This window comes from Rissa tridactyla, chromosome 4 (assembly GCF_028500815.1).
Source record: "Rissa tridactyla isolate bRisTri1 chromosome 4, bRisTri1.patW.cur.20221130, whole genome shotgun sequence".
Lineage (NCBI taxonomy): Eukaryota > Metazoa > Chordata > Aves > Charadriiformes > Laridae > Rissa > Rissa tridactyla.
Genome location: NC_071469.1, coordinates 16,196,390 through 16,222,680, shown reverse-complemented (window position 1 = coordinate 16,222,680; position 26,291 = coordinate 16,196,390). Strand labels below are relative to the sequence as shown.

General features: G+C 36.9%; 1 protein-coding gene across 1 annotated transcript in view; it reads right to left on the bottom strand.

Annotated features, from left to right (window-relative positions):
- OTOG (otogelin) overlaps positions 1–26,291 on the bottom strand; it is a 104,630-nt gene that overhangs the window by 47,251 nt on the left and 31,088 nt on the right. Inside the window, exons 19-29 of the mRNA XM_054201326.1 lie at positions 24,845–25,057; positions 22,423–22,588; positions 21,834–21,908; positions 18,366–18,409; positions 17,026–17,179; positions 6,848–6,955; positions 3,419–3,557; positions 3,029–3,163; positions 1,793–1,939; positions 1,056–1,175; positions 80–196 (exon numbers count right to left, since the gene is read on the bottom strand). Of these exons, the coding sequence (XP_054057301.1) occupies positions 80–196; positions 1,056–1,175; positions 1,793–1,939; positions 3,029–3,163; positions 3,419–3,557; positions 6,848–6,955; positions 17,026–17,179; positions 18,366–18,409; positions 21,834–21,908; positions 22,423–22,588; positions 24,845–25,057 (1,418 nt within the window). The remainder of the gene's footprint in view (positions 1–79; positions 197–1,055; positions 1,176–1,792; positions 1,940–3,028; positions 3,164–3,418; positions 3,558–6,847; positions 6,956–17,025; positions 17,180–18,365; positions 18,410–21,833; positions 21,909–22,422; positions 22,589–24,844; positions 25,058–26,291) is intronic.

The following is a 26,291-nucleotide window of genomic DNA, read 5'->3' as shown; positions in this document are numbered from 1 at the left end:
CCCTTTTGCAAGTTGAAGAGGAGTTTCTCTCCAGTGATATATTCACTTCCACATCTTTCTATATGTGACCACAACTCACCACTGGATGGCAAGCTTCAAATGCTTCGCTGAACAGTATTCCACATTCCTTCTTGGCAAATGGCTCTCTAAGGGGATTCAAACTGCATGGATTTCGAATGTCAGAGCTGTCAACACACTTAACCAGAAAGCAAAATCAAGGTGAGAAACTTGTTTCGTAACCACTTAGTGTTTGAATTTGCAAAGCACAGTTTTATTTTGTTTTTTTAAAAAAAGATGTAAGACACAAAACAAATGCATCATTTATGAAACTAAAGCCAGACTAAGATATGGAATTAAAAGGGGATGCTAATCTGCAGAAGAGGAAAAGTACACAATCTGAATAAATGTTTTCTTTGTCTGAGAGCTGCAGAAAAACACACTGTACATATAGGTCTAAACAGAGCTGCCATGCAGTTCCAATCTGCAGTCCTTACACCCAAATAGTCTACTTCACATAAATAACAAAGATCACTCGGACGATGCATATTAGAAGTGTCAGAAATAAGATCTTTCACTCTAACTAGTATGAAGGATCATTCCTATAAACATCACTAGACACATGACATTAAAAAAAGTTCCATTTTAAGTTTATAGCATATGGAAAGAATATTTTTTTCTTCCCATTGCTATGGTTTCACAGTTAGATACTTCCTAGCTATGAAAGATCAGCTAAACTGACAACACAGTCTAAAGTGAATGGACAATTCTTCCATTATGTAAAAAAAATGGCTACTTTACTGTTCAAATGGCTTCAAAAACACTTGTAGATTCAGAATATTGTACAGCATTTTTCTCTACGCTATAGTGCTACATAGAAAAAAAGGTGTTTATTTTCTTCTTAATGGATTGTGACATCTGTAAGAACCATTGATATTGACATTTGCATTGCTGCCTGATTAATACTTCCAGGAACAAATTTCTGACCTCGTTCTAGATAAATTATATGATGTAACAGCAAAAAATCTACTAGTAAACACATTCTTTTTACTAGGTACCTCTACAGCTGTCCAGCTGATTCCAAACTCTTGTGAGTTTGTTAATTCAAAATCATCTGGAGTCCTCAGCTCGTTTACTGTCTTCAAATCAAAGTTTCCACATAATCCAGTCAATTCACCCTGGGGGGGTGAAGGGAGGGAGACAACACCAAAACATATTTCCACATGATACAAAACACTACCAGCCACAACCGTTTCCAAAACTTGCTTTTTGAAGTTACTGTTTTCAGTTGCATAATTATAAATTTGCCATGATTTGATCCTTTTCACAGCTAAATTTCAACCAAGATAGCTCAGCTCTTTGTGATAATACAGCTATGGAAAAGATTTTATTTTGTCAACATCAACATTATTCCCTTTCAACTAAGCATCTCTGAACCTTTGAGAAAGGAGCTGATTTTTTGTTAAGAGAAGTGACCTATTTGCTAGCTATGTGCTTTTTTATGCTTCAGCAAAATAATACCTGCTCCAGTCATGTAAGGAACGAATAGTGAAGGAGAATGTTACCCCACTGTTGTTATAGAAGTTGGGCAGTAAATAGCGACTAAAAATTAAATAAGAACAAATATTTTAATGGACAAGGTAATTGAACGCTTCTCTCCTTGACTCTGCCACTGAGTTCCTCCATGATTTCTAACACATTGTCTATTCTCTGAATAACGATAATATGTCTTGCTTAATAAGACTTACAGAAATACCTCAAAGAAATAGCAATAAGAGTGTTGACTTCCACTTACTTGCCATTGATGACCCATCTGGACATGAACTGTTGTTCTCTGATCCCAAAGAACTGTGATGTGCTCATGAGGAAAATGAACAACAGTGAAAAATCCAGCTTTCCATAACTGCACTTTTTGTGGCTCGTCTATGTAACTAGATAAGCTCTGTTCAAAATAAAACAAGGCAGCTTATAATGGAAGCAATGTCACAAAACATTCATTTGACAGGAAATGAAACACCTAAATAAAATGAATGAGACAGTTCTCAGACAGAAGTCCAAAAACTGGCAGAAGGCCACGGAAGGATAAATACTTAAAAGTAGTCTGGATTTTGATTGTGAACTGTGTTGTATTTTTATGATTTTCGTATTTTAAAAGTTGGATTTATATCAAATATACAGGAAGTGTAACAGCAACTGGAGCGAAGATTAAAGTGTTAATGGTTCATCTGGGAGGCAAAAAATTAGTCTTAAGGTCCTGGTTGTGATTTTCAATTAGTTATACATCGTTGCATTCAGCAGGTCTTAGCCACGTACTTTTTTTGCATACATATAGGTATAAAGATCCATGGAGCAACTTCTTGAAATAAGGAATCGTCTAAATATGTCCAGAGATTGCCATCTTATTTACATAAAGCATTCTTCTCTCCATCCAATAACAATCAAATTCCAAATTACTTGTAGCATGGACTAAGATGTCTGGTTTAATTACACATAAAAAGAGACACAACTTCCTTTGCATAGTCAGTCTATAAACTGTAAATAGTACTATTTATACTGAAATTACTAAAAATATGAAATATTTACAGCAATAGAGTTTGCAGTTTGGCCAAAACAAAATTAAAATTCAACTGTACTGAATATTCCTCCCTCCTATACATTGTACACCAGACTAAACTCTTAGTTCTAGTGGAATTAAAAGCAAAACTTCTACTGACTTACAAAATACCTGGGTTTTTCCTAAGACACTAAACAGGAATTAAGTCTAAACAAGAAAACGACAATCATCTCATCTAATATTTTTTTTAAATACAGACAAGTTGGGTTTTGGTTTTTTTTTTTTTTTTTTTTTTTTTTTTTTTTTTTTTTTTTTTAAGGTTCCCATTGCACAATCCAGCTGTGATCAGCATTTACACTGAAGATATTTACACCTCTGCTACTTAAGTAGCACAGTAAGTTTTCTCTAACAAAAGGAAAAAACACACAGAGAAGTACATATGCTACCTTTTGATCAATGTTAAAGACTGAAACTTACTGGATTTCCAGTTTCATCATCAAATATTAAAAAAGATTTTCCAACATTAATGAAAATGTTTTTTCTGCAAATGATTCCAGTATTAAAGCAGTTAATATTCTCTATAATAACAGAAAGACTGGTTGAAGAAGTACCCTGAAGAAAAAAAAAAGAAATGGCCACTTTTAAATATAGTAATATAAATATGTATATTGTTACATAGTTCAATTAGCAGAAACCTCAGTGTATAATTATTAGATTATGTGCGATTCAGAATGTATGCAACATCAAAGCTTAAAAAACATTATGTAGGACTCGATAAAACATACAGATAGGAAATAAATAGAAGGGTAGTATTTAACAGGTAGTTTTTAAATACAGTTTGAGAGAGGCTTTACAAAAATTTCTCACCTTAACTAGGTAAACCTTACAAGTTCCAACAAAGTCAAAAGTTAGTCCATCAAAAGTTCTGTAATGCCGATCCCCATATGCAGTACACATTGATGGGCAAGGGTGGAAGGTGCATTGAAACGATCCATGCTGGCAAATGCTGAAAAATGTATGACCAATAATGGTAATATCAACTGTAACCACAGACAAATGACTACAGCTATTGCACTGAGAAGCAAAAAACCAAAAGCCATGCAGGTATGACGACTGTGGACAGAAGCATTTTGAAATGTTAACTAGAAGCAGCACATATAAATTAATGTTGAAACATGAAAACAAAAAAATGCCACCTGAAGTAATATGATTTATTCTCTAGTAACTCACATCAATAATATGCCAACAAGGATAAAGCTTTCTTTTTCAGCTTCTCACAGAACATTTGTTTCTATACAAGCTGAATCTTAGAATCAACAAGCAATATGTCCTATTACTACAGTCTTTATTCGCTCTCTACTAGAATGAGAATTCCACAGAAGTACAAAGGAAAAAAAAAAAAAAAAATCAGTAGCACTATTTTGGTACGTAGGTTCCTTACAAGAACCATGTTTTGGGTTCTTAAGCTTCCCTCCCTGCCCCGCCCCCAGATGTCTACTTATTATCATCCCCAAACCCTGGCCTAACAGTCTAGGGGCTTCCAGAAAAGTTCAAGTTCTGTCTATGGCCACCTTAAGCATCAAAATGCTTTCATCACGCATCCACTAAGTGACTGCTGAGACCTTTCTGAATTACCTTTGTTTTATAACTGCCTAACAGCAAGGCTTTGAAGCACTAGATACTATGTCTCTTTCCACGTTACGCTCTTGCTATCTAAATAACATTTTCAGAAATTACATAAGATTTATAAATAATGGACAGAATTTCGTTTTCTGTATCTACAAGTCATTTTTAAAATGTTATTTTTTATGTTTTTAAATCACCTAGACACTTCCGTTGATAAAGACAGCAGAGCTGGTGCCCTGGTATAGCTTTACTACAGGTATATTTATAAATATAGGTTGTAAAACTAAATACAGGAAGGGCTTAAGAGGTACACAGTGCCTTCAAAGTCCTCAGTACCGGTCCTGTTTCATACTAAGTAAACTAACATTTAGTTATCAGAATCTAGAGAGTCCTAGTTGGAAAAGCAGAGCTACTAGCATCTTCCAAACTTCAACTAGCTTTTTAAGAAAAGTATTTCCGATAAACATTTGTTCAAGAACACAGAAGGCCCAATTCAGCAGCCCACAGGGACTAACCAGCGTTTGCTCAACGGTCTTAACATATGGCAACAAACCAGCATAACTAACTGCACCACCCATCTTACCTTGCCCAACATAGCACCAAAATGCTGCTCTGATACCTTCACAGTTAGTGTAATAACCTTTTGTGTTTAATCTTGCCAGCACATGCTAACCATTTCAGGCAATTGCACTGAACACCAAACTTGGAAAACCTAGAACCGCAGTACAGCCAGACACCAGAGCTTGGGTTGAAAGTTCCTGGCACTCCACTAGTAGTTTTACCACTTTAAGAAATAATTTTTATTTGACATTTTACTGTTCAATAGACAAATCAGATTAATAGTTATATTGCTAATACTACATTGGATATGAATAAGACGATATTTGGTATCAATGCACGCTATTTCTGTGCACTAAATAACACTAAAGCCATTATAACTGCTATGAGTGCCTAAGTGCCTTTGTTTGCACAAGAGTATTCTCATGCTTTGCATGAGCAAAAACGCACATTACTCAGATACACCCCTGCATACATACACAGCAGTCTCAAAAACTTTATACGCTTTGTATCAAGCAGAGCTTGTTGCAAACTTCCCATCTGTCCGTGGACAACTGATTGCCAAAAAGCTATTACCACTTAATCTGTCTTTGCTTCTGGATGTAGAAGACTAGAAAAGCCATGACAACCTTAAGGATTTGTACATGAATTAAAGGGCCTGGCCTCAGGGCGGGGAGGGGGGGGGAAAAAAAAAAAAAAAAGAGAGAGAGAGAAGGCTAAATATCCAGTGTCTTTCTGCCTGCACTGCTACTGCCTTTGGTGAAGTCTCATACAGATTTCTCATGCAAGCAATCCCACACCAGGTCCAATTGGAGAGGCCTTTGAAAACAAGGGGGTGAATAACCCGGGTCGCTTTACCTGCCTGCCCAGTGGAGATGGCTTGTAAGTCGCTTCACCAGTCGACCAAAGGGCTACAAATATCTTCTAGAGCAGATACTGAGGACCTGACGAGAGGCAGAGGTAAGCAGTCAGCACAAGGCTGGAGGGGGCAATGACATCCAGACAAGGCAGTGATTAGTGCTGACTGGACAAGACTCCACCACACTAGGCTATACTGAGCTGTGCAGGCCAGGAGCAGTAGTTTACCAGGTGACACCAGTTAGAAGTTCCTGGTAAGCTAAAAGAAGGGGACAAAAGGAAGGAACTGCTCTGCAGAGAAGCTGGAGGCTACACCACTACCATAGTATCTCAGTGCTTGGCAGTACAGCTGATTTTTCTGAGGCTCTGGTTAAGACAAATAGTGCTACTTAGCGCCAGCTTGCACCATTCAACAGTGGTCAGAGAAGAAAATAGGCAGGGACCACCAAGAAAGAAGTTTCAGGATCATGAAGATGTGGTATATTTTCACATCTTAGCTCTTGTGAAACTTATTAAAATGGTAGCGTACCATGTTCTACTGAGAGTGCTCAAGAAAACTTCACAGACTAACGTAGCTACAGGTTATGTGCTGCATTTACAACACTGGATAGCAAAAGGAATAGGTTTCTGCATGTATTTGAGTGATCCTATCAACCCTTGTCTATTAGAACACTTCCTTTTAAAGCTGACTGATTCATCAGTTATCTTATCCACGTGTAAAATTAGCAACCAATTTATCTGTTACTATGCTCGGTACACGATGTTGCTCAGTACTCTCCTTAATTTATCATTGTAGTGGGTGTATGCTTACGGCCACAGGGTTATGTTTGGGCTTCTTAGACTGCTCAGATTCAATGCTAATTGTGAAAATAAATATGTAAAAAGCTTTAACAAATATCAGTCATGTTGTAATATTTGAAGGATTTTACTTGTACTTTAGGAACAGTGACCAAGGAATATTAATTTAGATTACCTTGATAATTAAAAAAAAAAATTATTTTCCTAAACCAAGCTTGTTTGTTGTTTTTGTTTTGTTTTTTAAGAAAATCCCAAACAGCTGTTATTTTGTTACGTAAAAGCTCATTGAAACAACAAACACTAAAAAAAAAAATAAATGTTATTTTAATAGCTCTTTGAACAAAAATAAATACAAAATTAGTGTAGATGATTCACCAGATTCTGGTGTGAAATTTATGATTAATCAATCCATAAACAACTAAAACGAAATAATCACCTAAATAGATCTCTGCTTACCATGTATGACAGGAAGTAATGACTTTGTCACCTGGAAAGTATTCCTTTCCTTTCCATGAACACGGACATTCATCTGCATCCAAGCATACATCCCCGTGTTTAACGAGACTATCAAAAAAAGAACAAAAAGTACACATTCAGAAGAAGTACGCCTGGTATCTAGATATAAAAATATTTTCCTAAACTTTTAAATTACTAGCATTAGTATTATTGAAAAACAAGTAATATTCAAAATCTTCTGAAATTGAAAATACGATTTTTATTCATAATCATATATAAGTCATTCAGTAATTTCCTTTCAAAGGTACCTGAATATTTTATCTTTAGTAAGTGCTAGCACTTTGGGCACTAGCCCTTTAACCACTAACTCTGTGAAGACTTATTCATTAACATACAAACTTCAAGATCAGGGAAACTAAGATTTTCCAGACCTCCTCTGAATTTCACCAAATTTCTTGTAACTCAGCGAATTAACTTATATTTAACTAAAGCCAAGAGATCTTCCAAGAGATGCCATCGTGGCCCTTTGCTTTAGTGGTATGTATTCTTACTATCAAAAATCAGTAGCTTATTTATTGTAAGAATTTTTAAATTATGATTTCTTCTTGTTGTCGTCTTCACCTGATTTAAAGAGCGACATAGTTTTCATATAGCTGTAGTTACACTTCTTGCTCTGTGAATAATTTAGTCACTATCAAAGAGCTATTCTGGTTGCACAAAATTAACAGAGCACATATTTCTGTACAACTGGCACCTTCATGTAGGCAATCACAAATACACTTAACTTTATTGGCAGAAATATCCTCACAGCCTTCAAAAGAGATTTCCATGATAACACAGACAACCACATGCATAGCTATTTACAGTTCAAGACTAATGCTATAAATTTGTGCTTATAATCACAGCTCCTAGAGTAATGGATAAGAAGTGAAAATTCAAAAAAATTGTGAAAAAGATTCCGTTAACAGAGAAAGAATACAGGAATTCTTGCCCAGGAAGACTAAACAAAGCAACTAGACTAAATTTTAAAGTAAAATATTTGTGGCTTTTAATATTATCCAGAAAAACTGAAATATGAGAGTAAGATAAAGAGAGAACTCAAGCAGGGTCTACAAATAAATCTCAGGAAATATACCAGAAATATTGAATGATTTTATTTAAAAAGCTAAATTTACACCAAGCCTAAGAAAGTTGTATTTCTTCCAAAGACCAATTAATTAAAAAAAAAAAAAAACCATACTTCAATGCTATTGGATAGCCAAACAGTTATCAACATAAGACCTAAAGGTCCAGCAACAGATAGAACAATACCTTTGGTGACAAGTCAATCTGCCAAATGAAAATAGTGAAACGTAAATTCTTGATAAGCTACAGCCTTGTCTTTCACTCAACTGCTGTAGCTCCAACTTGTTTTGTGTTCTGTATCTGTACCTATACAGGATTTTGTTTGATACAACATAAGAAGCTGGAGCAACTAACATGCTAGTTACATAGCAAAAGGATTTCTTACAGGCACCGTGCAGTCTACAACTATCCTTGTTTCTACATGCTAAGATTTGAAATGTATTTCTATTGGGAAATAAAGTCTCTCAAAATGGCACCATTGGGTTGATAATCTTTTTTAGTTTTCAAGGCAAGTTCATTTAGAATTCCAGTACCTCCCTGTAGTAATACGTATTTTATTCAGGCTTTCCTGTGTTCCTAAGTTTCCTGAGGAAAAGAGATTTAGCGTTTCTGATGTTTATCACTGTGATTTGGGTGAGACACTGCACCTTGGACAAGAGACCATAGGTGTGAAGCACATTCATAATAAACAAGGTGATGACACTTTTTTGTTTCCCTGGTATCCAAAAGGAAAGATTTCATCATTGCATTTATCATAGAACATTTTATTTACTCATATTAATGAGCTGGCAATTTGTGTACTCTGACTTAAACTTTTCTTCAGTGCATTACTTATCAGACAGAAATTTACAACTCTGTAGCTTCTTAACAGGAATGTGCTGACATCATAAAACCCCCTCCCTCATTAAAGTGCAAAACTGGTATTTTACACCAGAGGATGTCAAGTGTTCTTTGTAATACATACTTATTTCAAGTATTGGGTCACTTGAAAACAATCAACTATGAGACAAATTCCTACTGGTTTAAAGCTGCTCAGAACTGAACAGGGCACATTCATACACAAAGAGCATCACACTGACAAGGTAACACTAAATGCAGGTTTTTCCTCACGTTAATACCCTACCAAAAACAAGCGGTAACAGCTTTCTCTCTTGTAAAGCCAAGCACTGGCTAGATTTCAATGATCTACAAATTCACCACAGATACCCTACACAGAGGCCTTGCCCAGCTCCTCTTTGAAGTATCGGACATTTTTCTTGACACACTTACAGTCCAACCTACAATGAACTGCAAAGATACAAGGACAGCTACGACACTTCACCAAACTGAACATTCAGTTTCATTACTAGCTCGTTATTTTTATAGAAAAAACAAAACTATAGGTTTTGTTTCTTCACTACACACAAGTATATAAGCAGTCTTGGTAAATGCATTGTTAGAAGCAATATGTCGCCTGTGAGTCAACAAACACTTCTTTGCTTCTGCAAAGCCCACAAATCTGGACCAGAACACTAAAAAATAATTCTCTCACAGCTTCCACCGGAGCAGTTTTCAACAAGTTCTCTATTGCACAGTTCTTTCCGCTCCCTTGGGCCACAGCCTACCGTCAACTGACTTAGGTAGCCACCAATACTTTTGCCCCAACAACAAATCTATTCTGAGGGTTTCACAAATCTTCCTACAAAGGTCTGTAATAGGGTTTACAGGAGGTAAAACGAATGAAATAAGCAGAAGGTAACATTTCTAACACCAGAATTCCACCACCACCCATGACTTCCCTAACCAGAAAACACGACAAACAAATTTTTAAAAAACAGCAGATTTTGATAACATTAGTGTAGCACCTAATGGCTTCATTGTACTTTCTCACTGCTTAGACAGGGAGAGTTACAATATTCCTGCTGAGTGTTTTCTTACTTGTTTGGGGATCTTTTTATAGTCCACCTCTTCTTCCCCCTCCCAGTTTATTATAAAGAAATATCAAGTAATTTTGCAGAATGCTTGAAGGAGTTTTAGTATCCTTCTGTGTAACAATTGATTTTGATGCTTCAACTGAGATACAGTCAGACCCCTGCACTTCTGCAGTTTTACCCTGTATTAGGAAGCCCCCCTCCAGTCAGGTCTACCATCAGCATCCTACTGGTACTAAGCAGAATGGGCCCTAAAAAAGAAAATTCACAGAAAGAGTAGTAGCAGCTTAAAGACCAGAGATACATGAGAGTATGAAAAACAAGAGCAAGAAGTAGAATGACAGGGATTCATCTATATTCACATATTCTGCAACCTTTTGCACAGAGACCTCTGAAAATTTGGCTCATCCATTGCCTGTGTCTCCTCTGAAGTCTCTTTGAGCAAAAAGCAGCTCCTGCCTCTACACACTTTCTACTGATTGCTGCGGACAGAAGAGGGAAAAATTATCTCTCAAGTCACAAGTGTAATAAGAGCCATGTAAAATCTGGATATGGATTTTGCTGCAACATCAGAGCAAAGCAAGAGAGGGGCTCTGTCTTGATGTCTCTCATTCTAAGTAGAAAAATATATCGGAATTAAGCAAAGTGGCTGAAAGAATGAAGGAAAGAATACTTTTATTAGCAACTTTTTTTTTTTTTGTCCATAGATGTGTGGGGTTTTTTTAGTTTGTGTTGTAGGGAAGGAACACAAGAAGAGGGCAGAGGTTGAAGACTGCCAGAGAAGAGGGTTTAAAGCAGGGACCTCTCCCACCCTGCTCACAGTCCCTGCAGGGCTATAAGGCGGGGGCCATCTAGGAGAGCACCTGCAGCTCTCACAGCTGCATAAGGAAGTGGTACACACTGTGTCATCATCAAGTAGAACATACCCCAAGGCAAGACTGAGGGAAAGGAAGGCTGAGGTTTGTACTTTCTCCCAGCCTATTTCACAAATAAGTACCACCTGGACTATCACTGTATTGGTGTGATGTTCAATACCTTTCTACATCATCTCAGCTGTACCTCATATCTACCAATGCTACTTCAGGGCTATGACTCATTTTTTTTCCAAAGTTCAAGTATTTTTAATTAAGCACACTGGATTAAAACTTCTCTCTACATGCCCTCCAACAGTACCATTTTCTTCAAGAATACTGTGGGTGCAATTCAGTGTTAAAAACGAGGCAGGACTCCATGGGGAAGTTAGATACCAAAAAAATTGCAATTTGTGAATGGTCAAGAGGATACTACTAGCTGTTCCCGATCTATCGTCACTGGTTCTTCTGAGAAGAACTGTACACTTTGGGAGGGATGAACATGTATTTTGGATTAATTATGCTTTTGGGGAATTAATGCATATTTACAGAAACCATATTTACAGACTAGTATATTCCTCGTCTCTGAATTCTTAATCTGTAGTAAAAGATGATGACTGTTTTATAGCTGAGGCAGTTTTCAACATGGAAGACGATTCAGAGCTGGTGGCTCAGTGGATTTAGTCATCATTGCCAGTAAACAGCAGCACCAATTTTTAGTCAGATCAAGCACCTGCTTGAATTGTAATGGAGATTAGAAAAGCAGCAAAATAAAACCCAAAAAAGATTACTTGACCTATTCAAGATCCTGAGCTCCTCTCAAACAAACCCACAAGAAGTGAAATACTCCATCAGTAAACTAGTGGTATTTTACTGTGCAATTTTTCTGATTTAATGAACAAGTTTAAATAGATTATGAAATTCTTTTTATTACAAAAATGCATTAAGTAACTCCAAATGTAACAGAGGTCTCCCTTTCAAACCAAATGACAGAAAGTTCAATGATTCTCTTCGTAAAAAGAAGCAGAGAAACAGAAGGTAGTATGAAAAGGTGCTCAAGAACCTGAATAATACTGGTGAAGTTTTACTGTGAGTTGAATACAAGCACAGAAAAAAAAATTAAAAAGAAGATATTTGTTTGCAGCTAGTATAAACTAGAAAGTAGGAGACCAAGAGGGTTTTAGAAGTATTGCAAGAGGAAATAAGGAGCTCTAGCAATGTATCAGAGAGTAGCAAGTCTACAGAGCAGAAGAGGACGGAAAAGAACAGGGTTGTCTTGTTATGGCACTGCAAGTTAGGTGCATTTATTCTTTGGAAATTAGCTCCAATACAATAACTTTAGCATGCTGTAATTCTGTAGAATTCATCTAAGGAGACATATTTTAAGACATGACACAGTTGATGTAATTACTGCTAATAAAAGTTAATTTTCTAAAAATATTTGAAACTGAATTGCATTCTTCCCCCATTATTAGGTTTGTTTGTCCTTTGACATGTTTATAAGATGACAAAATTCATCGTTTTCTTCATGCAAATTAGAAAGCGATGAGTTTTCTTTTTTTAAGAAAACCTTTCAAGAATGTGTTTAAGCTCCTTACATGTTATTCGATACAGTACACCACTGCAGAAATACTGTGATAATTTAGAAATCTTTGGAGGAAAAACCTGGCACGATATTCCTTTCTTAATTACAAAACTTAATTGCAATTACAGGATACTACAGCTTTCAGTTTACTCTCTTTTCATAGCTCTATTTTATGAGCAGTGAGTGATGAAAAAAAGACCTAAAAATTCTCATTAGGTTAAATTGGCCCAAATTTAGTAGAGTTGAGGTTCAGCACAAAAGAGTATTCTCTCATAGATAAGCTGTCTGCAGAGGTGCAGTCTTGTCTTACCACAATTGAGAATGTTGCGTCCAGCCTGGAAAGGCCCCGTAACTCCACACCACCATTCAAGAGAAACAGAAATGGATATTGGAACACTAGAATCAAAACCCAGTCCCACAAATGTCTGTGATGTCTTAATGACTATAAGTCAGTGTGCCAATATTGAAGTGCTTAGAATTCAGAAAAAAAAAAAAAGAGCACATACTTTGGTATCAAGATAATTAAAATCCCAGTTAACTTCTTCCATTCTGTGAAGTGTCAACCACAAGCCATTCTCTACAGAAATCCCTGGCTGGAAAGTTGGTGAAATGAGACCTCAGCTTTTTTTTGGTTTTTCTTTTGTGGTTTTTTGTTTGTTTGTTTTGGTGGTTTTTTGGGGCTTTTTTGGGTTTGTGGTTTTGCTGTGAGGTTTTTTTTGGGGGGGTGGGGGGAAAGGGGGAGCAGCAGCAGGTGGCAGGGAAAGAAGAACTGGGTTTTTGATTGACCTCTTTGGTTATTCTGAGGGACCCTCTATTAAGAGAGGGGAAAATGGCTTTTTAAAAGGCATAGGATTCATTATAACCAGTAGAGCCTGCATGTTCTATATCATGATCCACAAACACAGATAAACCCGTAACATTGACACATTATGTCTCTCAGATGCATTAACCAATATTTCAAAAGTATTGTGAGGTAGTCCTTTAAGAGTAAATCCTGTGTTAAATTTTCAGTCCTTTTTCATTTCTGTGTGCCTCCCAGGACAATGCATAGGGAACATCTGCAAATCCCTTCCAGGGATGCTTGGCATTGCAGCACAGAGTTTGGTTCATTCCTGCAGCACCAAGTGTTGCAAGAACCCTTCACCACTACTACTGGATCACATAAGAGTAGCAGGGAAGCTGCTCTAAATTGTTGCTGAACTAGGCAAAATAATTATATATGCAACATAATTGTGGCCTCTCTGCTGCAGTGATATAGTGTGGCGGTGTGCTCTCCCCTTTTCCCCTCCCGGCTCCTGCTCAAGCCATGGCCATTAATAAATTCCAAGACACACACCCACACAAAACAGTACCAAGTAGCCACCAAAATTCCAGCTAACCCTCATCAGTTTGAAAAGCTATATAAAATGTATATACAGTACACTTTTTTTTATACTGTACACTATATAAAGTATAGAACAGCCAAACCCAACTCATGCTGCAGTCAAGAGTAAAATAACATCAATGGGGGAAATGAGAAAACAAAAGTAAGTTTCTTCAGGAAAGTGATTGCTTTTCTTGACAGCAAAAAAAAAAAAAAAGCAGGCTGTAAGGAACAATAAACAGAAGATGGCTGTTTCAGAGATCATCATCAGTTTGACTGGAGACCATGGAAAACTAATGGAATAGGACAGGCACAAACTAACATATGTCCATTTGTGGTAAACAAGTCACATAGTAAGCAGAAATATAGGAATATACTACTGATTTTTCCTCTTTCTTTCTCTCGGTCTTCTCTTTGTTTCTTCTGCAATCCGATTAAAGACTATCTTTGTGTCAAATTACACGCATTTGGTATAGTTAAAGAGGGAAAAAATCATTTGAATCATAGAAACCCATAAGCAGAAGGTGTAAATCAAAGATTGAACTTTAAAAATTATTAACTGTCTTGTACACAGAATATTACTTATTTTTCTGGAATGCAGCATGGAAATATAAGAAGCTGCCATTTAAACAGTGACAGATGGAAAACAGTAAGAAACCACACAAATAAAATCTAAAAAATCATTAACTATGTCATCAAAGCAGGGCGGAACAAGATTAGAATGTGTTCCAGGAGCATTAGTGTTTGACCTCAATCACTTCTAAAACAGAGGGAAAGATCATAATTTTTATAATGTAAGAACTGTAACCCATAGAATGGTAACAATCTCATGTAAATTTAAATATTTACAGCATAGTTACTGGCATCTAATTAATTCACTGCAGACAAAAAAAAGAGGTCAAATGAATCACACAACTGCTAGTTTTGCTATGATTTTCTTATTTAGTATTTAATTCCCATTTCATGCAAGTTCCACTAGAATGTACTCTAAACACAACAAAGAAGGAATGCTAGAAACATAGTGAAGCATTTGAAAGACTATTTAAGACTCTCCAGATACTAGAAAAATAGACAGCAAAATAAAAATATTGCCTGCTTGAAATCCTAACACCACTTTCTGTGAAAACAGGTTCTTTCCTTCTCTTTCTGCATTAAGTCTCTTTTGTGGTATCATTGAAGAATAATCATCTGATTGAACAGATTGGAAAGATCCTCCTGAAAAAGTGTAGCTTCCTATACAGGATTCTTAACTGTGACATACTCACTTTTCAACAAGTTATTAGTTTACCTAAATCAACCAAAATTAATCGATCATGTTAAACTGATTTCACTACTGCTTAAATCAGCTTAGCTTACAGACAATGAATCAAGCTGAACTAATGCAAGACCTCAAACAGGAACAAAAGCATGAACAAAAGGAATGAAACTAATTATTTCAAGTAAAAAACTAATGTTAAGATCAAAGAAATTCCGTCTATGTTTTACCCTTGTAAAGTGGACAATGTCACCTCAGTTTTATATTTCACCAGTAAGAACCAATTGCCTAGAAAGATAATTTTGAAGTTGCACAAATTCACAGCACATTTACATCCTGCCCTACTCGAACTGTCATGTACATAGGATAAGGTACTGTTTGCAGGTAATGGTATTTGTTCCATCTTTCTCAATCTGGTTTTGTCTTACTGTGTTGCTCTGACTCATGTGATCTATCTGCAGTACAAATCACTGGAGTGTGAATTCAGTAACTGACTTAAAACATTAGGGCTATTCAGTACCAACAGCTTCTATCCAAAACCAACTATTATTAAAATAACTAAAATATTACGATTCGTCATCTAAATAAAAAACATGCTTTGGGTTTGGGCCAAACTGGTCACTGAGATGAACAACAGATGCTCTCCGCACCTCTCTCTTGAAGGAGAGGAGAGAGAGAGAGAGAAAGAGACTTATAAGTTCAGAAGAAAACTAAACTACTTTAATGAAAATATTAATAAAATAATAAAAAGAAAATAATGAAATATATTAAGCCACTCCACCACTCACATCAGCACAGGCCAGTCCCCACCTGTCAAAATACATAATACATAGCAGAAGTCTCTTGCATTTCCAAAAGCACCCTAAAACCCACACACTTTCAAGACCATCTTAATTCTTCTTAAAGCAATCTCAAACAAAACCATAAATATATATGAAGTATAAGGCCACCAGAGCCAAATATTTAAAAAGATATCAGATTTGAGTAGCTTGCAAGTAACTCTACAATGGAAAGAGATGAACGGCATTTACAGTGATTCTCAATTTATGTTACAATAAATATATAATTCTTGGATTACACCTTATATTCCAAGCCATGCAGTTTGTGATCATGGAAAATAGATCACAAACTTTTTATTCTCTGCTGAGTTGCCTGCCCTACAGTGTTGCTGAAGGTAGTCATTGGCTTTGAAGTGTACCAGCCAGGTCCAACAGGATGAGTTTTTGCAATTCTGAAAACATCTGCCTGCAGTTAATTTCACAATCTATCTTAGCACTTTTTCACCATGGTGCCATATTGTGAGTTGGACCAATTACAGGTTCCATTTCATATGAATAGTTTGACATTTCATGTCGATCTACACATAAATGAGTATGAATCCACAGACTTCAACTGAGCTATTTCAACCCAGTTCAACTGAGGATCTGGCTTTTACTCTTTGTGTTGAGGACGCTCTCAAGGCATAAACAGTAGTGTTAGAGTGACAATACTCAAAAACCTCAAGCTATGTGCTTAAGAGACTACCATCAAAACCAACATAATCAAAACACATAATTGCTATTTCTATAATCAAAAATCTCTCAGCAATATAGTGCTTGATTCCAAAACACATCAACAGCTCATCCACACATTTTCAGCATAAACCCCTGAGACTTAAAATATCCTTTTGAGGAAGAGAATACTGAAAACAACACCTAGGAATGAAGAAACATGCCTGGCTCAGTGAAATGTTGAAATAGGTTATATATCTGAAAAAAGTTACCTAGGTAAACACAATTCTGCTGTAGTACAGGGCTTGGATCAAATTATTTCAATGCCCTTTCTATATTCCTGTTATTTTGGTTTTATTATTGTAAGGTATTAGACCTTTGGCTCCACCTGTCTCTTGGTTTACCATTTCTCATGCCTTCAATGGCCCATGTCATTGTGTGGTAAGCCTTCACAAGTTGGATGCTCGTCCCTTGACACCTCAAATTCTCCAAGTAAAAATGCGGTATGTCCTCAGCAGAATTAATCGCTAACCTCAATCACTACTGAAGGTGGTCATCTATGTTTGCGTACCAAAAGATGCAAATCTGCCTGTACTCACCCCAGTGGGCAGACACAACCTGAAACACAAGGAAGATGTGCTGAGAAAGTGAGGTTTAGCAGCTGATTCTCACAAGTTCTCTCTCTGCTGAGTTCAGGATCAACTTGTGGATTACTGCAGTTAATATAAATCTGTCCAACTGGGCAGCTGTGTGCTGGGGGAAAAAAAATTGACAGGCACATTAGTCTTCACACCTCAAATTTTGTAATCCATAGAGGTGTGCAATACATTTAGACTGAGAATATGTAACATCCAGTAATACCAGTAACATCCAATTGCATGTCTCTCCTGAGTGTACTTAACTTCATAGAACCCCTGTAAGTCTCATACAAAATGCTGAAATTAATATATTCATTTAGTAAGGGACATCACTTTCTAAGCAGTTTGTCAGGAATCAGCCCTCCAAAACAGAAATGCAAAGTACTATCAACAGAGAAACAGAAATCAACAGAAAGCAAAAAAAATATCAAGAAAAGGTCTGAGAGCTAGATGGAGAGCTGAAGTCACTGACTATGAACAAAGTAACTCTGATGCACAGTTGCTTTTGGGTTGCGCTGAGCTTACTGTGTAGATGTAACAAATGCCCAAAGTGGTGGCACTGTTTTAAAGTGGTTTCAGTTGGTTGCCAGAGTTTTGTTTGTTTCTTCATTAGGGAGAGAGGTTCTGGATAATTGTCAAATCAGAACAACCACCACCTTCAAGTGCATGTGGAACAGATTTCTGCTAAAGGCCAAAGAGTTGGCAATTGGAGAACTGAAACCTCAAATAAAAGTCTTTCTCACTAAATTAAAAGAGCATCGTAACTAGAGTATGGACAGTAATACTTAAGACATATAAAATATACTGTAATAGAAAAAGCACTTGTTACATTCTTTTGCTTCAGTATGACAAAAGTATTATTTTTTCATATTTAAGTTATTCAGGGTTTGCGGAAGGAAAGAAAAAAAACTATGAAAAATTACTGACAGTGTTCAGTTCCTAAAACCATGTTTTATGGGGCAAAAATAACTTCGTCCTACTGAAGTTCTGCTGTTTGTAATGTAGTTAAGCTTATTTACTTTAGCAATCTAAAAAAAAAATATAAAAGATACAAGTATTTTAAAGCACTGGGAAAAAAGGTTGCTCAGATTTAACAGTATTTTGGACAGTTATGCTGCTGCTTTGCACCAGCCTTTCTTTCAATCACAGAAATATATAATTCCTAAATTACAGATCCCCTCCTGCAAGTTACCCATTTGTATATATTGCACAGTCTCTTACTACAGATAAGCATTTCCACAGAGATTGAAGGATACATATTCATTGGACTTGAAGTATCTTCTCCCTCTTTTTTCACTCACCTATTATGTTGTTATCACAATTCATTACTCCATCCCTGCAAAGGCTGAAACAGAAATACATGAAGATGTGATGAGAGCCAGTAAGATCTAGAAGATAATGTTTTCTGTTTAATAGTGAAGCATGCAGCATGAGTCAATAGAAAATAACTGTAAAAATGTTTGCACTGAACATTAAAACCGTAGACAGTGTACATTGCTTTAACACAAAGAATATTAATTACACTTCAAACTTTTGCTTTCTGCATAACATTACTGAGTTAAAATGCCTGGGCTGACATAAAAATACATACAGGAATACACCACTATACTGCTCCCAAAGACATCAGTGCAGTAAGAATAAACCAAGTCCCATACATAAGTCATTGTTATCTAAAACAAATCCAAGGAGCAATAGCAGCAAAACAAAACAAAACCCTAAACACGCATACATGTATGTTACAGCAAGCTCTGAGTATGTACTCTTAGATGAAAATTCTTAACACTATTAGAAATGCTCCATTTTCCTCACTATCAGCTTAAAACTCTGCTAAAAAGATACCAACAGTTCTTAAGTTATCCCACAGATGAAGGTAAAGCCCCAGCCTTGAATATAATACAAATGACAAGCTATTGTGACTGCAACAATTTTTTGTACTGAACCGGAGTGACTTTTCCCCAAGCAAAACATAGTAATCGTAGATTGGTAAATTTGCCTTTTCTCAACTGCTCCTAACATGGATCATGATCAAACTATCCATCTGAAAACATCTCACAAGATCATAAATTTCTTTCTCATTTATAATAAAATGAATATTTAAATTATTTTAGTGGTTTTGACTCACAGCAGGAAACAGTGGTGCAGTTGCTAATTTTTATCCTCGTGCTATTTCAAACCAACTTTGCTCCAGCAATATGATAGGAATCTGGAATAGTGACCTACAGTGACTATGATCAGAACCAAATGGAACTACAGTTTACAATCAGAACTGGGTGGAGAGAAACCTTATGAAAGCGCAAGTGTAGGGTGCTGCACCTGGGGAGGAATAACCCCATGCACCAGTACAGGTTAGGGGCTGACCTGCTGGAGAGCAGCTCAGTGGAAAGAGACCTGGGAGTCCTGGTGGACAACAGGATGACCATGAGCCAACAATGTGCCCTTGTGGCCAAAAAGGCCAGTGGCATCCTGGGGTGCATCAAGAAGAGTGTGGCCAGCAGGTCGAGGGAGGTCATCCTCCCCCTCTACTCTGCCTTGGTGAGGCCGCACCTGGAGTACTGTGTCCAGTTCTGGGCTCCCCAGTTCAAGAGGGACAGGGAACTGCTGGAGAGGGTGCAGCAGAGAGCTACCAAGATGATTAGGGGACTGGAACACCTCTCTTATGAAGAAAGACTGACCGACTTGGGTCTCTTCAGTCTGGAAAAAAGACGACTGAGGGGAGATCTTATCAACACTTATAAATACATAAAGGGTGGGTGTCAGGAGGATGGGGCCAGGCTCTTTTCAGAGGTAATGGGTGCAAACTTGAGCATAGGAAGTTCCACCTAAACATGAGGAGGAAATTCTTTGCTTTGAGGATGACAGAGCACTGGAAGAGGCTGCCCAGAGAGGTGGTGGAGTCTCCGTCTCTGGAGACATTCAAAACCTGCCTGGACGCGTTCCTGTGCAACCTGCTCTAGGTGACCCTGCTCTGGTAGTGGGGTGGGACTAGATGATCTCCAGAGGTCCCTTCCAACCCCTACCGTTCTGTGATTCTGTGATCAGAACCTGTTTCTCAAGATTCAAAATAAAAATTTTAATTTAGTGTATCATAAAGCTTGTAGTATGTGTACCCATCTGCATATGCAGAATGTTACACAGACAGGATCAGGCACAACGTATTTCCCCTGCATGACACAATTCATCAAAGAAACAAGAAACTGCATAGAACTCAACCCAAAACGATACTGAATGCAGGGAAGTGCTGAGCAACATAACACTGTCTGCTCTTGTTTAATTCCAGCCCAAACAGTCCAGTACTTTTATAAAATGGTAGCAGATCTGATAGCAACTCATTGTATGGGAAAAATGTAGCGCTACGGGTTTAATTTCAGGTCCTGTGCTAGTATTTGTAAACCAGATATACTTTAATTAACACATTCACATGAAACATGAGCTGCCAAATCTCAAATCTGAAATCAACAGAAAGATTATTTTGACCTGTAGTCATTTCTAAAAAATAAATTTGTGGATGATCACATAATTGGTGTGCATTCAGGCATATATCCACCATAGTGCTTAGCATAATTAGTTAAACTAGACCCTTGAGGAGGAGGATCAAAGGAAACAAATCAAAGAATCCACCAGTAGAAGCCCCTTCCCATGACTGTCAGTGTTGTCTGGCACATGCTCTATGAACAAAAATATCCAGGAGGCAGGCAAGAGTGCACCCAGACTTTGCACAGTCACATATGCGGAATGGGTTGCCTGGTACTCTCCAGGAAATCTGCCCTAAGGTAAAGATGAGCTACTCTCACAATTAAGGCACAGATTTATAATAATCAGTACTTATGGACACTAGGCTGCTGAGAAGAGTGAGAATGAACGTATGTTTACTAAGTGCCCCTATTGCAATAAGTGTCTGACAATCTCTTATGTGGCCTTTACAACAAACCAAAGCATTACGCTGGTGTATCACAGACATTATTTGGTCTGTTCTGCTTTTAATTAAGAGCTGTAACAACTGATACAGGCAGCGAGAGCTCAAGAAACTTCAGAAAGAGAAGTCTGAAAGCTTGTTTTTTCACAGAAATTGTTGTCCACATTATTTAACCTTCTCCAGGCAGAACTAACTGTTGAAAGAGATGCACCCGGCAGCAGCCAGAAGAGTTAAAACAAGTTTTCTTCTTTAATGTCATTACTATAATGATGCAAATGGAAGAGCAAGAGGACAAGAACAAATGCTAAATGTAAGGAACAGCAACAGAGATGGTTTTATATCTTTAGCTGCATATGACAGTTCTTTGTGTTGTTTCTTAGTTGATAAAGGAGCAATGTGGCTTTGCACTGTTTCTATACTAGTGGAAGACAGACTCTTAATACTTCTTCATAAACGGATTTACAATCTGGTTTAAGGAAAGAGAACAGCAATGAAGGTCTAGCTGAACAGACTTGAACAGACTCTCAGGAAGTGTATGGAGTTTGCTGCAGCTCTCCAGATTATGATGGATCTACAAAATTATAGTGGCTTTTTTGTACTTCGTATAGTGGCTACTTTGCACTTCAGTATATTGGATTATAAGCACAGCAGCCTGTACCTACATTATAAAGAAGCTCTGTCCAAACATGCATAGAAAACTGATGTAGGTTTATTCAGTATGTTTCATTAAAAAAAAATAATATTAAAACAACAACAAAAGCACCAACAAAAAAAACCAACCGGCTAGCCAGAATGCTTTGACACAGCTCTTGAGAGTCACCATTTAGTCAGGTGAAAAAACAGTTTTGTATCTTACCATTTGCCCAAAGATGTTACAGCATTTTCTCCAGGGGGATAGTCAATTCCTTGAAAATAACATGGGCATTCGTTTCTGGAGTTGAGGAAAAACATGTAACTGATTAACTCAAATTGAAGGAAGAAAAAATTCCCATTGGCTTAATTGCTGTTCAAAGTTCAATTGGTTGTTTTGTTACTTTTGCTCAGGTTTTTTGGTTGGTGGGTGGGGTTTTTGTGGCTTTTTTTGTTTGTTTGTTTTTAAAATACAAGACATCTGTCTCAACACTGCCATATAACTCGAGTGCATTCCAAACAAAATCAGTAACAAAGCAGAACCCCTACACAACAATGGACACCTTTGGTTTCTTTTATATGCGAAAACAGACAATATGTAGCAGCTAGCTTTGGTGACGCTGGATGAGTGTCAGTACTATAAAAGCTAGTCTTGATCTTGACATACAACTTCTCTGTAATTCTAAGATCCCACCAAGTTTACAGATGCATAATATCTACAAGGTTACGTGTTTATTAGCTTTTCACTCTGACTTGCAAATGCACTGGTCTAAAAAAATTGGGAGCATGACTATCAGAATTGCAACTTTACCTACCTCTGCACACATTGTTCAGTCTTGGAATTCAAATACATTCCAGAGGGACAAGCACAGCCTTCAACACAATCACTGCTGCATGTCTCTGGCACAGACAATGCTTGGCAGGTTCTGCCACAGGTAGATACACAAGTACTGTACTCCTTTGTATCTTCACATGAAAGAGCTGTCCAAATGAAACAAATCTCTCAAATTACAGTGCAAGAGACTCAAGTACCTCCCAACAGTTTTCTGATAAACATCTCTATTCTTTCATTCCCAATCACATTAAATTCCACTAAAATTGCTATCTTGGCACTATGCTGTGTAAACTACACAGACGTAAATCCACCGTAATAACGAGTACAATGAAGTCTGCACAGTTAATCCAGATTTACACTGGGGAAACCAAACAGTTGAAGATTTTTTCCCCTCTAACTCTGAAAATGCTTGGCTCTTGTGCATGGACTTTGAGAAATTGTCCTGGTTTGAGGTCAAACAGAACCAACTTTCTGTTCAGTAATTTTACTTCTTCGCTAGGCCTCCTCTAACTCTGAAATTAACAGCATGTTGTGTCTAAAACAGTTCTTTTAGAGTGATAAGACAGTTTGTGCCAAGGAATGGTACGCAGAGAGGCTCTTGATTATACTTATTGCTATAACAACCCAGGTCAGCTAATTTCGTTATTTGTCCCATTGGAGTGTCGGAAGCGGAGGGGCATAGAGGGGTCCCACCTGCAGGGAGGAGCGGACAGGACAGGTGACCCAAAGTTGACCAACAGGGGTATTCCACCCCATCTGCCCCATGCTTAGTATAAAAGCTGAGGGATCAAAGGGTCAACTCTCTTCCTTCAATGGCTAACATCTGAGGAAGACCCTGTCTGTTCATCTGCCTTTGATGCCGATCCGTGTGTTCCTGACTCCAACTCTGGAACTCAGTTCCCACCCATCACTGAGTCCAGCCTGGGACTTCCCCAGTGCCTACCAGCAACATCATCCTGGGAGCTTAATACGGTTTTGTATATACTGTATCTATTTCGTTATTTTCCCTTTTATTACTAATATTTCATTAGTTTAGTTTCTTCTAAACTTGTAAATCTCTTTCTCTCTCTTCCTCCTCTCCATACATGAGAGGCTGGGGGGGAGCATCTGTCACCAGCCATTGGACAATTTGGCCAAAACCACGACAGAAATGCACAGCATTTTAAAGAAAACATTAAAAACAATAAATAAAATGTATGTACTTTGCAGATGTTGCACAATACCATCTTAAGTTTTCTTTTTTTATATATATATATAAAAATATATATATATATTTTTATATATATATATATATATATATATATATATATATATATATATATATATATCTCCTATAAAGCTCTACTTTAAAAAAAAATCCGAAGTTCTTCAAATACTACAAAGAATCACATAGTTTAAACCCTACAAGCATGACATTTTAAATATATTCTAATAAAATTATACTTGCTTCTAGGGAAGTAAAATAAAATTAAATGGTTTGAATGATTCATTTGGTCATAGTGGACACAATCATTCATGCCATAACGACTGCAAGACAGTCTTTTCAGTTATACATACAGACACCCCATACTTAATCTGGACCAACTTTCCAAAATCCTCTCTATCATGCATCACAACATGGATAATTACATATGTGATGAAAAACTACCAGGTGTAAAATTTTTGAATGTTCCTTCAAAAATATTATCAGCCTTGTTTAGGGTTGTTTTATAGGGTTTCCAATTGTACATGAGGGCATTAAGTGTCCTATCAACATCTTTTTGCATCACCAAAAGTTCATATAAATTAAAGAATTTAACATTATCCCTCTCTTCTACTTGTGACACTTTATAGAGTGGATGACTGATGTCACCTTTGGCTATTATCTACACTATCTATATTCTTCCATTCATTTTAAATTAAATATCATCAATACCAATACTATACTCTTATTTCAGCACTCTGTATTTCTGTGTCACTGACAGTAAGAGAATAAGCTAAGAGAGACTACCATTTTTCGTCTCATTCATTTAAAATAAATAAATTTAGTATCTACAAGGAAAAGAACAAATCTATTTATGCGGCTCATGAATAATATCAACATGGGTAGGAAATATGCAAAGACACATAAGAGATAAAGACGTATTTCTAATTCTGTATACATTTGAACTACTTAAAAAAAGTCTTTGCATTGTTTCTTAAGTCAAAAGAACTGAGGAAAGCCAACTATAAAGCAAGAATTCTCTAAAAACACTGGTATTAATTCTGTCTTGACAAAAAAAAGAAACTTGTCCTGGACACAAAAGATCATGGTAGAATTAATCCTCTTCTCGTTTTAAAGATTTATTAGTTTTATTTTCTGATTCTCATTCTAAAGTCCTCAAAGAGTCATTATTTAAGACCAGAAGTGAAAAGCAACTCACCGCAGTCTGGGACACCTCCTCTGAAATCTATTATAACTCCAAATCTTCGGCAATGATGAGCATAATGGGCCAGAGCAGAGCAAAAACAAGTCTGTCCACATTTGCAAGTGTCTCTTCTGCATTGCTCAAAATAGGGAACAGGACTCAAATAGGGGTAGCATGGAGCAAAAAGTTCTTTCGTAAGGACGCTACAAGCTTCTGCTGCATAAGAGGCTGTACAAATAACAGATTAAACACTGTTTCAGTGAGGGAGATTAAAAAGACTAGAAAGCATCATCTATACAATCTATACATCTGTGCAACTGATCATAGTTATATAGTATTGCCATATACATCTTTATCTTTGCTATCTATGCAACTGTAGAGAAAAACCGAAAAGTCAGCTGCTTACAGCGAACTTGGTCTGGGAATGATTTTAAGGTATTCTGAAACTTTATAATATGCAGACAGTGCCTACATACAGTTTCTTATTTTTAAATTGATTCATGGATGTGGGTTAGGCAACAGATGCTACACACTACACAGTGCCTTTCATAAATACACAAGATTACATATCCCTTCAGTTTACGTCATTCCCAGTAGCTACTTCAATAGGTCAGTATCTTAAAAATAATCTGTTGCTCATTGTTTCAGTTGCATAAGGCTTCAAACACACCCAGAGCTACTGCTCGGGGTAGCACTATTACACAGAAGAACAAGAGCAGCGTCAAATAGTTACATAAGAAGCTTCAAACACAGCACTCATATGAGTGTCTTAATTCTAAATGCATTAAATAATTGTGCAATAGTAGTCAAAAGAAATAATATGCTGTATTAGCAGACCCAGAAAGAGATAAATTCACATTTCCCACAAAATAAGACAGATGTATAAATGAGGACTTCAAAATTCCTTTTCTAGAATTTCTGACTTCTTGTACAGGCCACTTTTTTCTACATCCATGTCCAAACCCATTACCAAGAATGCAGCTTCTTAGTGCTGCACATTGTATAAATACTCAAAAGATAGGATGTCGTTGTAGCAGGAAACTTAATGATTTCCTAGCACTGCTGAAATTATAGACAAAACCTTAATCAATATTTTACCTCTGTATCTTGCCTAAAAGTGCATAGAGTCCAAGACAAGAAGTGGTACGAACTGTGAAACGGATATACCCGATGATGTACAAAGTTCATCATTATTAAAGGATGTCTTAGTGACCATCTTTGCTCCTCATGGCATCAGCCTCTAGCATCTTTCCCCAACTGGATCCTGTCAGCTGAATCTAAAGTGCGTAAGTATCTTTCTCCTACTCATTCTCCTCCATAGTAGACAATTAAACAAATGTTTCATCTTTTCAGTATTTCCAAAAATGAATACTGCAATACTTTTGAGTCTTCATCTTAACTAGCAGCATTACTAATACTAAACATACTACCAACCTTTAATGGATGTCTAACTTAACACATT